Source organism: Sceloporus occidentalis, unplaced genomic scaffold (assembly GCF_023333645.1).
Source record: "Sceloporus occidentalis isolate IW3139 unplaced genomic scaffold, rSceOcc1.0.p SCAF_5, whole genome shotgun sequence".
Taxonomy (NCBI): Eukaryota; Metazoa; Chordata; class Lepidosauria; order Squamata; family Phrynosomatidae; genus Sceloporus; species Sceloporus occidentalis.
Window position 1 is genome coordinate 21598824 of NW_028316985.1, and position 18030 is coordinate 21616853.

The 18030-nt window shown below is 37.4% G+C and overlaps 1 protein-coding gene across 12 annotated transcripts in view; it reads left to right on the top strand.

The window, feature by feature from the left end:
- The window catches only part of BICD1 (BICD cargo adaptor 1), a 212060-nt gene that overhangs the window by 115516 nt on the left and 78514 nt on the right, over window positions 1-18030 (top strand). For 3 of the 12 annotated variants that reach the window (XM_089527838.1, XM_089527841.1, XM_089527844.1), the window contains 2 exons: window positions 1705-1780; window positions 8155-13925. The exons of 1 other annotated variant lie outside the window; for it this stretch is intronic. In XM_089527838.1, the coding sequence (XP_089383964.1) occupies window positions 1705-1780; window positions 8155-8239 (161 nt within the window). In that variant the 3' untranslated portion in view covers window positions 8240-13925. Of the gene's footprint in view, window positions 1-1694; window positions 1781-8154; window positions 13926-18030 lie in introns of those variants that run through there. 8 more of the 12 variants (XM_089527845.1, XM_089527847.1, XR_016281492.1 and 5 more) reach the window with 6 other exon arrangements.

Consider the following 18030-nt stretch of genomic DNA (forward strand, 5'->3'; position numbering starts at 1 on the left):
TCTGGATCTTGACAATGACTATTTTAGCTAACACAAACAGTTATTGATGGAGTGGTACATTTCATGTAAGGAAATCCTGGGTTAATTTAAGATGACCTGGGAGTGGGTGGGAATGAAAAGTCCTTGGTAGTCCGAAGAGTTCCCTAGAAATACTTTGGGATGGGGAAAACGTCATGTAGATCTCCGAAATAAAATTTCTGTGTGCAGGAGCAAAACCTTGGACTTTCAGAGACATTTTGGTATGATGCTATGATTTTCCTTGGCTGGAGAGGCTCTGAATCAGGGTAGCAAGCAAACAAAACCACACTAACAATTACTGGTGCAGTCAATGAAACTCAGAAGCAATGTTAATCCACACATCTGGCATATATTTACTGACATGCTTGAAATCACATATGCTTCTCAAGTAACAAACATGTACTCTGTCATAGACAGATTCAAACTTGAAACTTTCCCAAAAAAATTATTATGTAAGGGTGGGAAATTAAATTTATTTTAAAGGGATCTCCAAAGTACATAGTTCTCAGGTTTTCAAGAATGTTAAGTTCTGTGTAGTACTCAAACAGAAGAGTCTATAATTAGTACGTACTGTGATTCTTAGCATTACATTTTCAGCATGTACAGATTTAAAATAATGTAATTATGTCCAAGTATATGTATTTTCTTCCTGACATATAAACTAGTAAACTTCTAGGTATATCAAATCCAGAATGTATTCTTGCACAACATGTAATTTTCATTTTCATTTCTATAAAATTAACCTTCATCTACCACAATTTAATATGGTACGGTAATTAGTCCCTTTGCTTATCATTATGAAGATGTAGACATTACTTTCAAGTCATATTTATGCTGAAGCACACTCAGCAGTCAGACAGCAATGTCCCTATTTTGTAGGGATACAAAAATTAGTCTACCAAGTACTTTGTGCACAATGGAAATTATTACTGAATAAACATATCAGGTAATCCTGCCAGATTCTGCTAAAATTTTGTGTGTGCCCCAACAGAAGTATGTGGAAGCAGGAAACTGTAACATGGCAGCAGAGCTTGGACAAATTACTTTTTTGGACTATAACTCCCAAATCCAGTGTTGAGTAGGCGATTCTGAGAGTTGTTATCCAAGTAGTTACATTTCCAATCCCTGAAAGTTGGCAGAAAATGACTTATCTGAGTGACTTCCCCAGTGTTTTTCTAGAATATAATTTGAATGTGCCAAATACTTTTTGAGTTGAATGCTAGAAAATATCAGGCATGCCAAAACCCATTGAAGACAGTAGTACTCAGTACGTGTTCATGTACGTACACATGAGATCCATTATTTGTTTAATTTTTTGTAAATTACATTTAATATTCTCACTTTTCCTTACAGAAATCCTATGATGACTAATTTCCATTTTAGAGATGGAAAATTGAGGCTAAGGGTTATTAACTTGTAACACTAACAGTAATTCTGTCAACACAATGCAATTTGAACCCAAATCTACACCACACAGTGATCTGGGCACCTTGCCAATTTGAAAAAAAATTGAATCAGGTTTAATGCAAGAACCAGTCACACCTTACCAGTTTATTCCTGTTAGCTCATCAAATGAGTGTATATTCCTCACTAAATCTCTTCCTTTACCTGCCTTGCCTGTTTATTATTTACTAACCCCTTGTGTCGTCTCTTTGTATATATGTCTAATTTATCAGTTTCTTGTAGATTGTCAGCAGCCTGCTGCCTCCATACCGCCACACGGCTCACAACTAGCCAGGAGGCAAGACTGCCAGACTGTCAGGTAATGTACTAACTATTCTTTCTTCTCCTGTTGGTCTTCACTGCATGCTGTAATCAGTCTGCCAAAGGGAAATAACTATTATTCTACACTCCTTTTCTATGCACCTGTCACTCCTATCCTAACCTCTACCCTACTCTTCCACTCCCCGTCTTCTGTATTTCTTGAATTTACAAAGCAACCACAACAATAATAGATCAAATACTTATTCAGATGTTTATAAGCAAATATGTTAATACAGTCATCCCTCCATATTTGCGGATTTGATATTTGCGGATTTGATTATTCACGGATTTCATTAATATGTTCTCTCTAGGACTGTCTAGGTCCTCCAGTGCAACTCTGTGGCCAACTTTAACTAAAAGTTGCACTGAAAGACCATTTGTAGCTACTCCAGAGCCATTCTATGGTCAGTGTATGTTGGACATTGACCATAGAGTTGCACTGGAGGACCTAGAGAGTCCAAGAGAGGTGTCCTCTCAGGTAAAAACAGTGTTTTTGTTATTTGCGGTTTTTCCATATTCATGAGGGTCTTGTTCCCCTAACCCTAGCAAATATGGAGGGACAACTGTATTCAGGTTGAGTGTCCCTTATCTGAAAGGTTTTAGACCAGAGATATTTTGGATTTTGGAATATTTTCATATACATAAAGGTTGAGTCTTCCTTATCCAAAATTCAGAAATCCAAAATGCTCCAACAACAAAACTATTTTCAAGGGTGGGTGAGATAGTGACACCTTTGCTTTCTGGTGATACAAAAACTTTGTTTCACACACAAAATTATTAAAAATCTTATATATAAAACCCCTTTAGTCTATATGTATAAGGTGTATATGAAACATAAATTAATTTTGTGTTTAGATTTGCATCCAGTCTCCACGATATCTCATTATGTATATGCAAATATTCCAAAATCTAAATAAAAATCCCAAATCCCAAATCCCAAAACACTTCTGGTTCCAAGTATTTCTGGTAAGGGAGATACAACATGCAATTAGGAATCCTGGAGATGTGATCTGCATCTACATATGAAATTCATTTATGTTTCATATATATCTTATACACATAGTTTGAAAGTAATTTTATACACAACATTTAAAAAAATAATCTTGTGCATGAAACATTTGTGTATATTGGACCATCAGAAAGCAAAGATGTCACTGTATCAGCCACCCATGTGAACAGTTTTGGATTCTGGAATATTTGGGATTTCAGAGTTGTGGATAAGAAAGACTCAACATGTACAACCAATGCAATGAGTCATGATCACACAGCTGCAGTATTCACATACATACTGCAAACATATGAGAAAGCACATGCAGAAAGAACTCCCACTTTGTATGAGAAGGGTGTGCAGTTCATGCTGCAGTTATGTTTTACAGTACCAAAGTTACAGGTACATAAAGACAACAGCATTGTGTAGGGCAAGTCAGAATTTAGAGGCAACAAATCTCTTGCAACCTTGTGCAGATTTCTTGAATTTGAATTTCCAGAAGCTTCGGTCAGTTTAGCCAACAGTCAGGAATTATGGGATGGGAATCATGTAGTCCTCCAGATGTTGTTATGCTACAGTTCCCAGCATCTTCACTATTACCTTGTGCTGTCTAAGGCTGCTAAAAATTATAGTCCAGTAACATCTGGAGAGCCAAATGATTCTCCTCTCTGCTGTAGATAATACTTAGCTAGATGAACCAGATGAAATGAGAGGCAACTTCCCCTCTTCCTAGTTTGTTTTTCTAACAAAAACAGCTTAGGAAAGTCGCATGCAAAGAAGTTTAAAAGCCCTCCCATACATACTGGGTTCCTTTCCCTCACTGATACTCAAAATAATGAATATTCTTCTTTTTTAAAAAATCTGAAGGACAATTAATCATGAGTCTTTTTAAAGTTAAGTAAGGGGTTCTACAGACTGCCCCTAAGGGGCGCGGGAGGCTGCCCCTTTCCTGGCCGGATTGGGGCTGCGGCAACCTCATGCCATGGTGCTGATCTGAACTCTAGAGGGTGCAAAAAGCAGCTGCAAAAAGCAGCTACTTTTTGTGCCCTCCAAAGGGTGCCATAGTTGCGGCAGTGTGACTGTATGGTTCCCCTTTGGTGCTGCATCATCTGGATGCAGCGCCAGAGATGTGCCATTTGGAATGGGGCATGGTATCATGACACCCTGTGGGCTGAGTTAGGGCATCCATCGTCAGGATGCTGGGCTCTGACTGCCCACAGGCCGGCTTTTCAGGCCAGTCTGTATAGGGCCTAAGAGACTGTGATCTATTAATTTAACTAATTAATCTGCTAAAACATTGTAAATACTGACAGATACAATTTGGTTCTGTGCAACGTGCACAAGAAAATCATACTAATGCCAGATTGAAAATGCTTCTTTCCTTCCAACAAAGCAAACATAGCCTTCGGATGAACAAACATCCTACAATATTTGTTGAAGAATTAATTTCATTTCCAAGGGTTAATGTTTACTGAAGATCTGGTAGGGTGTGGCTTGTGGTTCAATTATTCATATCTTGTTGGACAACTTTTGAAAAATCCATACCAGAATAGAAACCAGCCATATCATACAAGTTGGGCCTCCTTTATCCGAAATGCTTGGAACCTGAAATGTTTTGGATTTTGGATTTTTTCTGATGTTGGAATATTTGCATATACATAAGATATCTTGGAGATAGAACTCACACCTAAACATTAAATTATGTTTCATATACCTTATACACATAGCTTGAGGGTAATTTTATTCATAATATTTTAAATAATTTTGTGCATGAAACAAAGTTTGTGTACACTGAACTATCAGAAAGCAAAGGTGTCACTGTCTCAGCCATCCATGAAAAAAAGTTTGGGATTTTGGAGTATTTCAGAATTCCAGATCGGGGAGACTCAGTCTGTACGACTTAATTCAATCCATCTACGCCCAGTTTGGAAAGAAAACTGCAGTTTTCTAAATTGGGGGGCGGGGAGGTTGATTGATAATTCCTACTTATAGGAGTTTACTCATAACTGTATATAGATACAGCAAAGGAAAAAAGGGTTTTTGCTTTCTCTTGCAGAACATTGAAGAGATTTGTTCCCCTGCTCATTCCCTCTTTTCTTTGTATTTCTAACAGAAAGATGCTTGTGAATGGCAAAGAATAGTCCTTTTCTTTTTGACTGTCAGTGTCCCATAAATTATTAATGTAGATATAGGCATAGGCAGGTGGGGCAGTAAAATATTTTATGGCTTAGTAACTTCTGTGAACTTTTTTGTACAGAAACATTAGAAATATTTGCATGTTGCCTCTGCTGAAGATTGGTTCCTCCATGATCCTTTGGTTGATAGAAATGCAAATTGCCTCCCACTAGCTTGCACATGTATTGTATAGCTTTGCCATTCAAATACAACTTACTGGTAATAAAACATTGTCCTCTTCCTAGCTAGTGCCTTTGCAGCTACAGAGATGATTCTGTTCAGTGTTCTTCTGCAACTCTACGCATATCGGCTTGTGAAACATTAATAGGCTCCCCTTACAGAGCCATTTAAAAAAGGCAATTCTTGTTTCCCCTCTGTGCCCATGCAAGCTTTGAGACTATTTTGAACTTTAAAACCAACAGCGTCCTGTTTTAAAGGATTGCTTTTAAATACTATATTCCCATGTGAGTTTTCCTTTGCTCTGTTTTGTGAATGCTCTTGTAGTCCTTGATTTAAAATAGCAAGCATTGAAAATATAATTTCACCTATAGCACAGTACCTCAGAAAAGCATATATCAGGAGTGTATGCTACCATCTGTCAAATGCTTTACAGTTGTGCCTTCCAAACAACTCTGTACAGACATACCTCAGTTAACAAAGCCTCTGATAAAGAAGTTCACTTTTATGTCTATCTAGCCCTCTATTTTCTGCATTGAATGGTTTTTTTAAAACAGCATTGGCATTGGGAGGATGGGTAAGGAAGTTTGGAGAAACACAGACCTTTGGCATAACGTTGCAGCAATGTGTCTGCAGTAAACAACAAAATAAAGCTTGATCTAGGAAAGAACAGGATTGTATCCTAGCCAATCGTACTGCAGCTGTGTGTGCCTGCTGGCAACAGGCAAGGTAAACAGCAGCTGACTCCCAGATCTTCTATTATGGATGAATTAATAGCAAAACAGAGAGAAAAGGGGAGAGCAGATTAAATCTGCTTCCCCAGCTATCCACAGCATTTTTAAAAGGTGTAGATTCAAAGCTCTGGCCACTAAAATAGAAACAATAAGGAAAGTGGGGGCTGGGGAAAGAAAGGAAATCCCTGGAGGCATTTTGGAAGAAGCTTTAAAGTTGTATCTTGAAGTTTCAGCATGTTTTTGTTTACTTATGCAACACTTACCTGATCTGGTTGTTTCATTTCACATGAACATATTGTTAGTTTGGGCTAAAACGTAAGCTGAAACACACTGAGGAGCCCTTCTTTTATGTAGTGCAGGAACATGTCCTATTCATTCCATGTTATTTCTGCCCCTTGTACCAGATATTCTGTTTAAGAAGTAATTCCCAGGAACACAATTACAGTTGTTCCGCCTTTTTCGGATGGGATCCGTTCCGGACCCCCTCGTGAAAACAGAGTGTTGCTTATATTCAAGCCCCATTGGCATGAATATAGGTGTGTGGCTGTGGGAGTGCACAGGCACGTGCCTCAGACACACAGCCCATTGTTTCCCCCTCCGTCCCTTGCGCATAAACGAGGGACACAAGTTTTAAAACTGCAAGAACTGAGGGAGTACTGTACTTTGTTAACTGAGGTATTGGGTGCCTTCAAGTTGTCTCTGACTTATGGCAACCCTAAAGCGAATCTTTTGTGGGGTTTTCTTGGCAAGATTTGTTCAGAAGGGGATTGCTTTTGCTTTCCTCTGGGGCTGAGAGAGTTTTAATTGCCCAAGGTTACCTAGTGGGTTTCCATGGCAGAGTGCCAGTTCAAACTCTGGTCTCCAATGTTGTAGTCTGGTGCTCAAACCACTACACCACATTGGCTCTATAAATAGTGCTAGGTTAATTCCTCTGCCAAACATTCAGGAAAACATATTAATTGGCCCTTCTACCATTGTACCTCCTGAGCAAATGTTAGTTTCTTCCAAACATCAGGCAGACTAATAGTAAGGGTACTTTAACTTACCTACTATAACTGTTTGTATATATGTAGAATACATAAGTAACAATTTAAGTGTTAAAAGGAAAAGTGGTGGGAAAATAATCTAGTGGCATCTTTGAGACTGAGTGATTAATTTTAGCATAAGGTTTTATGTATTTTTGGATTAATCCATTTCTTGCACTATGTAGCATTGGTAGATGGCAAATCTCATTGTGACTGTGGTACAAACATATTTGTCTGTGGAGTTTTTTCTGGGATTCTAGCTTTGAAAAGAGACGTATTTTAGGCTTCAAAACATATATACCCTAACTACATAAAATTCAGCTGTACTGTGGCTGTCAATAACATTCTTATCCATGCAGGCTTGACAGCTCCCCCAGCCTATAAAAACTCTATGATTTTAATAACCTCACACAGGGGAGAAATTTAACAGTTTCATTTCTTTTCTCCATCACTGTATCTCCATGTGGGAAAAGCTGCTCATTGGTGCTTGTCATATGAGTGTTAAAGAGCACAAACCTTTCGCCAGGGGGAAAAAAAGAAACACAATTACAGCCATAGATGCAGAATCAAGAATGGAAAATGGCACTGTGAATTAGGGGCCAATATTTAAATTATAAATTTAATATTTGTTTGTGTTTTACAGGTCCTTTGTACCCCCATTTTATTCAATCTTTTTGGCTTTAAATTTCCATAGCTCACTTGGACCATTTGGGCAAAAACAAAGTGATGAATTACCATTAAATAAACATATTCACTGATTTCTCTATTTCCAACATACAGAAAATAGAATGCTTTCCTAATGCTAGTGCCGTTTATCATGCTAATGCTGCTTTTAATAACTTAAAGCAATAACAATAATGTCGACTCTTTAAACATTCTCATCCTTGGTTTTACTCTATGTAACCTGGTGCAAAATCTTTACTTGGTTTTTAGTCATCTAATCTTGAACTTTAAGGCTGGATTAGCTCAGCCATTTTTTTTAAGGATTAAGGGATTGTTTGATCTGAATGTAAATGTAAATGTCATAACATTTTGCCTTCACTATAAATATTATACTGTTGATTCTTTTATGTTGTAAACTGGTGGTTCATTGTCTGTATTACATTATCACATGTTCCATTTAAGAATACACACACAATAATTAACATTACAAGAGTGTGCAAAGGCAAGCTTCTCTCTCTCTCTTTTTTAAAAATACTTCTATGTGCAGATGTGTTCATCTGTAGACTTGGCCATGTATTTTAAATCTTTCTCCCCTTCTTTTAATTTTCAGTCCTGATGTAGCTCTTCTAGAAGAACAGCCACATTCCAGCTCTCAATGTGCCCCCCTCAGCTGTCTACCTAAGCCTCCTCCTTAATCCTAATCTTCATATGCAACCTAAGAGTTGGGGAAAACCTCCCCCCCCCCCCCCCCCGTACAAACTGAGTCGGAGTTCTCACAGCAAAGGTACAGTTTGTGCCAAAGGAACCAGTCAGCATGACTGCCTTGTTGCTGCTTCGATGAGTCCGGACACATATCTACAGTCTCAATAACTAAGGATGTGTGGAAGAACATAAAGCACAGTGCTCAAACTGTTGAGAAGATCTTTAAGATTCCTCTGGTTACATCCAGATAAATATGTCTGCAGTTTGGAAGTTAAAACATGTTCCTCCCAGCTGTTCAGCTTGTACTGAGAATGAGCTGAGAATCTAAACTACTAAGGAACAGAACAAAGAAAGTACGATACAGAACCTTATTTTGAGGGTTTTTTTCAAGCATCGACTTGAGTTTTTCTTTATGATTTAAAGGGTGTTTCCTCTGTGTATCCCCCTCCCTCTTAACCATATTTGCACCATGAGTTTATGTTTTATTAAAAACACACTCCATGTTATGTGTTTTTATTCTATTAATTTTTTAACTGGTCTAAAAATATTTTACATTAAGAATGATTTGATTTTTTTCCAGTTAGGATTTTTATTTTGCAATCGAAGATTGTTCACTTGGCCAAAGAGTGTGGCCTGGTATTGTTGTTTTCTTAATTGCACAAAAATGTTAAGTTGAATTGGAATGTGAACTTTGGGGGCATTCCAGAGAAAGTTGGATGTGCCTAAATCCCATTGAAATATAAATGAAACATTTAAATTACATTGATTTCAATAGAATTCTGGTGTGCCTAACTTTCTCTGTATTGTGCCCACTGACTTGTATTTTTCTGCTGCACTGCTATTGTTTACGCACTTGTTTTATAACTAATATGAAGTTAGCTGCTAGTTGTTTTACTAGTTCATTGGAATCTGATTAAGATGGATTTTCCTGAACAATGCATTAATAATGGTTTGTTTGTGATTAACTTTCAGTTTTAGGTGGGGTTTTGTTTTTGAGACTCCCTCCTTTTTTCCCTTTTCTTTTTTGTGTCTCAGACAAGCTGATGACTTGGTGCTGTTCTTTTTTCTGTTTGGTGTTTGGACAAAAATGCAAACAAACTTGAACTAAATATGCTGTGTTTTATTATTTTATTTTGAAGTGTTCAGGATGTTCTTCACTTGCTGCTCCTAAATTCAGTGTTACCAGGTTAAGGCCTTAACTTGACAAAAGAGAGGAGAAAAGAGAGTTATCCAAGTGTGACAATAATGTAATTTCCAGTTGCATATAGAAGTGAAGGTAGCTGAGCAAGTAAGATTGATATCTGGGACTGAAAATTCTTACTGTAATGCATTTTTTTTCTTGCCAAAATTCCCAACAGCTATAAACATCTAGCTCATTGTCAATTCAATGACAAATACTCAGGTGAAACTCAATATACAGATTATGTTCTCATGCTACATGGTACTCCTGTTCTAAGATTTCCTCCATTAACAGCTTTTTTCAAGTGTGGCAGACATAAAGGAAGATGAGGGATAATACATTTATTTTGCACAATGCCTAGAAGCAATTCACATTGCTGACTAGGCTTTGAGTTATCACTTTGAACCCACTTTGGGTTTCCCAGATATAATGCTACCCAGAATTCTTGCTCTCAATCAGATAGCCTTAATAGAGTTTAAATATGAAGGGCCTGGAGACATTTAGGTTTCTTTGTCTGCTGCACTTATGCAGAAAGGAAAGTCAACATGTCTTGAGATATGCAGCCATTTTGGAAGAAGTGAAAAGCAGCTGGGAGCTATCTGAATTTGAGAGGAAGAGTTTTTTTTAACCCAAAGGGGGGAAGTAAGGGAGGGATCTTCAACTAAGGAAATCAGAAAGTCTAGTTGGCCAATCTTTGTGCCTAACAATCATTATCATGAAAAAAAAAATCAGTAACCAAGGTGCTAAACACAGGATAATCTTAATCAGCAATTCATGTAATATAATTCCATCAGAGCAGTTGGAGGTGAAAAATAGTTTAGTAGTGGAATCCACAATCCACTAGATAGCAACCTCTTTGCCTCTTAAGGGCAAATAAGTGGCACCATAGGGGCTTAAATAAATGGAAGTATATTGACTTAAACAGTTTGTGTCTCACACAGTTCTGCTAAAAAGGTAAAATCCCCTTTGCACCCATTCATGCATTTCTATGTTGATTATCTTGTGATACATTTCAAATTTTAATGTTGTATCTTCTGCTTATATTCCTATGTAATAAAGACATGCCTACAAATTCTCATATTTTAAGAGCATCTGGGGCTGCCACCTCCAGCTTTAAATGGGGCTCTCTTTTTTTTAAATAAATTAATTACTGTGCAAGCGTATCTGGCTGAATTGACAGTTTCTGCTAGTTTGCTGAGCACTTCAATTACAAATATATATTGCATCCACCTCAGTTCACTCCTGCGCTCTCCAGACTGATACCATTGACTTTAAAAACACCAGGAACCCTATCCAGGAGCAGAGGTGGCAGTTTGTCAGTACAATATTAGTAAACCCTGGCATAAGACCTATGGAAGTTTGGTTTAGTTTGAATTGTGAATGTTCTGTCCCATGTTATGCATGATGGTTTGTGACAATGAGCTCAGTTTACATGTTTAGTTCTTGGCCATAGAGATAAATGGTCTTAAAAGTGCTTAGCTCCAGATGAATCAGGTCGCTTATTTTTATTATGACACCATCAGAGAGCTATTTCAGTTGGGCCAAAGTACATCTCAGAATATTTGGACATGCTAGAGTGAAATGTTTGTGTGTTTCAGATATGAAGATATTGGCACTGTTGTCTTAGTTGTGCTACAACTGATTTTTTAATAAACATAATTAGGAATTATAAAACTATTATTATAACTGCAATAATCCCATTAATATATATTTTAGGTTGTAATCCTTTATTCATTTATGGGATATAAACTCCATAGAATGCAATGGGACTTACTTCCCTAGGACAGGATTGTACCCTCAAACTTCAGTCCTAAGCACACTTGCTTTCATCCTGAAAGCCAGGGGTCTTAATTTTAAGAACATGCATTGAGAATGGTGATTCAGCATATTGGAAAATATAGTTAGTGCTATATGAACTAAACTTTATAAAGGGGAGAATTCTAAATAACGTAAAGTCGAAGGCTTTCATGGCCAGCATCCAGTTTTTTGTGGGTTTTTTGGGCTATGTGGCCATGTTCCAGAAAAGTTTCTTTCTGATGTTTCGCCAGCATCTGTGGCTGGCATCTTCAGAGAATGATTCTAAATAACATTTGAATATCAACAACAATATGGCCCCATTTCTTAGATCATTATGCTTACCCTGCAGAAGCTTATCATGGCAAAAAAGTGAAGGCACACATCCCCATCCCCGTTAAGAGACAGGAGGGCATGGGTATGTTCACCCACAAAGCTTAGGGGCAATGGGGTGAGGGTGAAGAATACACCCAAGTTGGCATTGCTAGGCATCAGCAGCCCCAGTGCAAGCCTTCATGCATGGAATGAAGATCTCTGCACTCTTGTCTTGTGTTCAGCCGTGGGATCTATTCAGACGTGTATGAACAAAATGTATATGTCTAGATGTAGAAGGCTCCTACTCTATGCTTAAAGCAAAGGCTGGTCATGACTATACCAAGAGGTGAATTGCTAGAAGATCAAGATCAAGAGGAATTCCAAACTGATGAGAATGATTGAAAGTTATGAAGTTAGTAAAGGTATTAAAAAAAAACCAAACACCTAATACAGTCATGTGGCTATTTATAACCCGGAAGGTACTTTTTTTCAGCCATCAGAAATTTAAAACCTTTTCCATAGGGTGTCTTTTGAACAACCTTACATTTTGCCACTAAAATAAGCTTAACTGGACTTTACTGGTATTAGTAACATGGTAACAGTATAATAAGATTGAGCCAATGTTTTACTAAATATTAGGCAATCCTGTACTACTGAAGCCAATAAGATTTCAACCTGTTAATCTAATTCTCAATGAGTGTACAAATGATTCAATTATTGGTTGGTACTGGTGACTGCTGTACAGTTGCTTTATTTTAAATTATTTTGTTTCTTTTTGGTATAAAAATGTTAATTTATTTCAAAATTCCAAGCACTGCAGTATTGCATTAGAAGCACAGCAATTTTGTTATTTATTTTTTTCTTTTAAAAATAGCATATTTTTGTTTCTCCCAATTGTACATCTACTATACCTGAAAGCTGTTTATAGCTTTCAGAATTTTCCCTCCATTATTAAATTATTTGGGTTAAATATTCTGCGTAATATATATATATAAAACGAAAAGCAATGACTTGCATTTAGCCTCAAGGCCAAATGCATCTAAATATGCAATATAAAAAAGCTTGCATGACATAATTTCATGTACCTTTCCCCATAACCTTGATGATGAAGCTAGAGAATTCTTATTTCATGAGATTATTCTTTCCCCCTCCCTGCATATTGGAGATGCACGTCTGATACAGTGTTCATTAAAGGATGCATGGCTTAAATCCTCATTGCATTTTAATCTCTCTCCTGCAGACTTCTTGAAAATCCTCTCTGTTTAATCTAAAGGTAACAGCGTGATAAATTGACAAGATCCAAAGAAAAATAATACATTCATGTGACTGCAGTTTATTTTCTGTCAGACCCTGGAGAAATTAAGAGCCTTGTGTTTCAATTAGTGTATTGATATGAAGGTACATCTGCTCCTTATTATTATGCACTAATAAAAATAGTATTGATTGTTTTGATATATTGCAGATCTGGTTTTGTTGAAATTTTATTATTAAATCTGTTTTGGAGATTTGCTAAAAATGGTAGGGGAACAATTTTGCCAATAGCTGTGAGGGAGGAGAGGAAGAGAAAATAAGAATAATCTAGCTTTTAAAAAATATTTATTCATGGGTATGGCTTTGTGCACTATATCTATGAATAAACAAAACTACACCTCACTAGTTATAGATCTAGTGCTTCAAACCCTTGGTTTGACTGTTAAAGGGTTGATTAAATTGATCCTTTGTAAACTAACAAACAAAAAATCCTGATGTTTTGTGACTTTTGTAATCTATGAATGTTCCCCTTTGCATGAATATCCTTATCTAATCAACCACACAAAAGGACGTGTTGTGTTATATCGAAATGGGTTGAAATACTGGAGCAGTTTGCTTTAAACACAATTTGTGTACTGTACATTTGCCTGCTGTAAAGGTTGGCTGTAACTAAACTGAATTGAAGTTCTGTTGTAATGCCTTTTTGAGGTTGGATGGAGTATTTCTAGATGGTGGAGATTACAGATAGATGTGCTCATTGACTTAAAACTGAATGTTAGAAACTTTTATTGTGTTGCATCTCTGATTTTTAAAGGCAAGAATATTTCCTCATTCTGGATTCCAAATCCATTTGTTCTGAAAGCTCTGAAATAATTGCCATGTCAAACCCTCTCTCATCCTGGTCTTCATACACCTGGACAATCCTAGTTGAATTTTTGTGTGTGTGAGGGAATCATGTATTTGTACATATATGGTATGATCATGCAGTTTGAATGGCTGGGAAATGAAGACAGTCCAGACTGGAAGAAATGAAATTAGAAGCTAATATACTGGTTCTTACATCATTATGTTTCAATTAAAATTATGGTGTAATGTATAACTATCCCAGTAAATAAACTGGCCATCTTTTGTTCGTTGAATGCTGGGCTGTCTCTATATGCTTTACTGTCTTGTGTATTGGATATGCATGTTACTTCAGATCCTTCATTGAAAAAAACAAGAAAAGGGGAATGAATGCAAAACTGAATGGGCATCTTAATTCAGCAGGATATTTGAAACACATTGCCCCTGATAACACTGAACCTTTGTAGTTCGTTCTTCTTTCTTCCACTTCAAAAAGTCCCTGCCAGAAAGGTTGTCTCATGTTATTTTAATTGCCAGAATTTCCAGCTCATAAATAGATATGGTCTAAACCAAATCATAACAATAAATAAATAAAGTCACCCCAGTCCTAAATATTTCACTACCAAGTTGTTTGAGGTATACATTTTAACCATAATTTGTATAATTGTATCTATGACTCTGGGGCAGTATGGGCTATCCTGATCAAACAACATTAGATTGCGTTTTCTTATTATGTTACATTAAAACACAATCTGCACCACTGTTTTTACAATCCATATGTATATAGTAGTATGTGTAAAATAGAGGGGCTTGGAGGGAAGGGAAATGGAACACCATATTAATAAGGAATATGTATCCATGTTAGACTGTTGCTGCCAAAATAATGGAGAGTCATATGGCACCTTAAAGACTATCAAGTTAACAAACATATTTTACCCATGTGCATGTTGTGTGCCTTCCCGTCATTTCTGACCGATGGCAACCCTAAGGCGAACTTATCAGAGTATTTTCTTGGCAGAATTTGTTCAGAGGTGGTTTGCCTTTGCCTTCCTCTGAGGCTGAGAAAGTGTGACTTGCCCTTGGTATCTGCTGGGGTTTGGTTTCAGGATCCATCCCCACCCCCTACCCCCATGTATACCAATATCCGTGGATGCTCAAGTCTCATTATATACAATAGTGTATTAAAATGCTGTCCCTTATATCAAATGCAAAATTAAAGTTTACATTTTGGAATTTTTTTCAGTCTGTGGATTAGGAGCAGCTACTGTATTGAGTTGGATCGCTGGTTTATTGAGACAGTATTATCCATTGTGACCAAGAATTCATGAATAATGAATATTAAACCAAATACTTCATATAAAGGGTAGTTTTAAGGAATTAAGTAGGCATTATTTATATGACCATATAAATTGTGAAGTTGAAAAAGGCTATCTCAAACAAAATTAGATGATAGCTGGAGAAACTGAAATAAAATTGTTTTATTCAAAGACAAACCATACACATTTGGCCCAGTTTTGTTTCTTCTCCATTGGCTATAAAAACAAGCAGTACACAAAATTAAACAGAATGTTGCACAATATCTGTTGCTCAATACACTATACACAATAACTGTTGAAGATACAAATTAATTTACATTGTAAGTTCTAAGGAATTTAAGAAAAGCTACATAAATGATCTGAGAGCAATTCAAGCCAGAACCCTCCCTAGAAGCCAAAACAAGGCTATTGTACTTTGGACAGAGCATGAAATGACGCGGCTCATTAGAAAAGATGATAATGCCTGATAAAGCAGAAGGAAGAGAGAAGAACCACATTATAGATGGATAGACTCAAGTGAGGAAGTCATGACTCTGAGCAGGGCTGTTACTAACAGGGTGTCTTGGAGTTCTCTCATTCATAGAGGTAGTTGAAGCTCATTGGGAAGAAGACGGAAGTGCTATGACAGCATGTGGAGGGGCACAGAGAAAGCTGCTATTCTCCTGCTCCATTTTGGTTTTTTTCAGATTCTTCTCCAGTTACCAATGCTCTCCACTAGGTACAGAATGACTTAAGCGGGGGCTGCAGAGGCTATACAGTAAGTAAGGGGGCTTTGGTTGCTGTGGAGGTAGGAAAAGAATATCAACCTCCATAGGTACCGGCAATAGACAGGTGTAGAGCTGATTTACAATTGCTCAGGCCACTAACAGGATGCCAACCAAAATTTCCAGCAGCAGCAATCTCCCCTATCATGGCTGGATCTTAATTGAGCTTTTGTTTGTGGTTAATTGCCATCAAATCAGCTTCAACAGCCCCTGTGAATGAGAAAACTCCAAGATTTTCATTTGGCAAATGCACGTTTTTATGACCGTCTCCTTCGAGAAGAAGACTGGAAGTGCTACAACAGCATGAGCAGAAGCCGCTGCTGGTGAAAGCCGCTACTCTTCCACTCCATTTTGGCTGTATTTTCTGTGTGATGAGGCTCTAAACTATGCAGGATTATAGCTTGTCTTTGTTTATATCCCTCCTTTCCCCCAAAACTGGGACTCAAGACAACTTAAAAATATTAAAAGAGATGGAGATTAAAATGCAGACAAACATACAAGATGAGGTTAACATGTAATTCAAACTAAACTTAGAATTAAATTTATTTATAACAGAACCACTAAAAAGGCAAAAAATAAAGACAGGGACTCCTGGCCACCCAGTGAAGATCAGAGGGAGTACTGAGAGGCAGGTGCTGGCTCACCTTGCAGCAGACCATTTACTTGATTTTGAATTCAGCAGTCAGAATTCACAATCTCAAATATTGTGTTCCATTAAAATTTCAACATGCTATTGATGTGTATTTTTGTAATTGTAATATTTTTTTCTAAGTTGTAATGTATAGAGGCAATAGGAAAAACAAACCAGTTCACTAAACAATGCTATCAGAATCCACAGTCTCACCTAACACCGGGTAATTCAAAAAACAGCAGTAGCAATAGCAAGTACATGCACTTAAGCACTCGTAAGTGGTTTACAGTGTGTAAGCTAAATTGCCCCCAACAAGCTGGGTACTCATTTTAGCGACCTACGGAAGGATGCAGGGCTGAAAAACAATGGTGCAAAAATAAAGCTGTTCTTGCTCGATTTTGCATTGGCCATTGCAACCATAAAAACAAATCAAAGCTGTCTTCATTACTTTTGCAAAACAGATGAAAATAAAATGGTTTCACACCATGGTTTCTAAAATGGTGTACCAAAAATCAGTATGACTTGCGAAACATAAATTATGCATAATAAGCACACTTGTGTATAATTGAATTGCATAATACTGCTTGGTCTAGCAGGGTTACATGGAACAGCAGGGCACAGAAACACTGTACTCTGGAAGTCCTGCATCATACGAACAATTCATGTGGGCATCTGAAATGTCATTTGTAACTGTATAAACCTTAATGCACATTCTGATCCACTGTCTGCCCTCAAATGGGGAAAGATCTCTGAATTGCTGGGACTAACTTGAAGGAGTCCAGTGAAGGTGTCATAACTGGGATCAGACACTGATGCAAGAAAGCTTTATAAGTTGGCATGGCTAATTTCCCTGCAGCTTTCCCTTTGTCTGGAATCAGGTGACTGAGCACAAGTTAAACTGGTTATACCATTCTGCAGATTACTAGTTGAAGCTTTACGGTGTGGTCTTAATTCCTGATGATGGTTCTCAGTCATAAGAACAATCCTCTTGCAAATTTTGCACCAGTGCTGAGGCAGCAGTGGTAAAAATAGTTTTTGATGGTTTTTTGGGCTATGAGGCCGTGTTCTAGAAGAGTTTATTCCTGACGTTTCGCCATCAGCTGTGGCTGGCATCTTCAGAGAATGCTGGCATGGAAGATGCCAGCCACAGCTGCTGGTGAAACATCAGAAATAAAGTATTCTAGAACATGGCCTCATAGCCTGAAAAACCCACAAAAACACTATGGATGCCAGCCATGAAAGCCTTCAGCTTCACATTGGTAAAAATGTCTGGAATCATTTTTGGATCTAAGCCCTTAAGTCATTCCTTGTTTGCTGCCAGACAGAAAAAGAAACTACACACACTGAGTGCCTTTGTAACGCAGCAGTCTTATCTATTTTTACCTGTTGTGTCCAGGGAGTTTTACAGTCAGGTTAACTTTGCACAGGATTAAAAACCTGAACAAGGATTTAGGAGTCATTTCCTTATAAACGCACAATGTGACAATAAAAAAATGTACTACTGTAAAGAGAGCACCCCTGTTACAGATCCTGCCTCTAGACAGAAGTGTGAAACTAGCTTTTACTGTCCTGAGAAATTTACAGTCTATACAGATAATAAAATAATGTTTTTCTAACATTGGGACACATACACACAGGAAAACTGTTTAAAAACTGAAGTTTTGAGAAACCCTTTCTCCTCTGTTTGCAG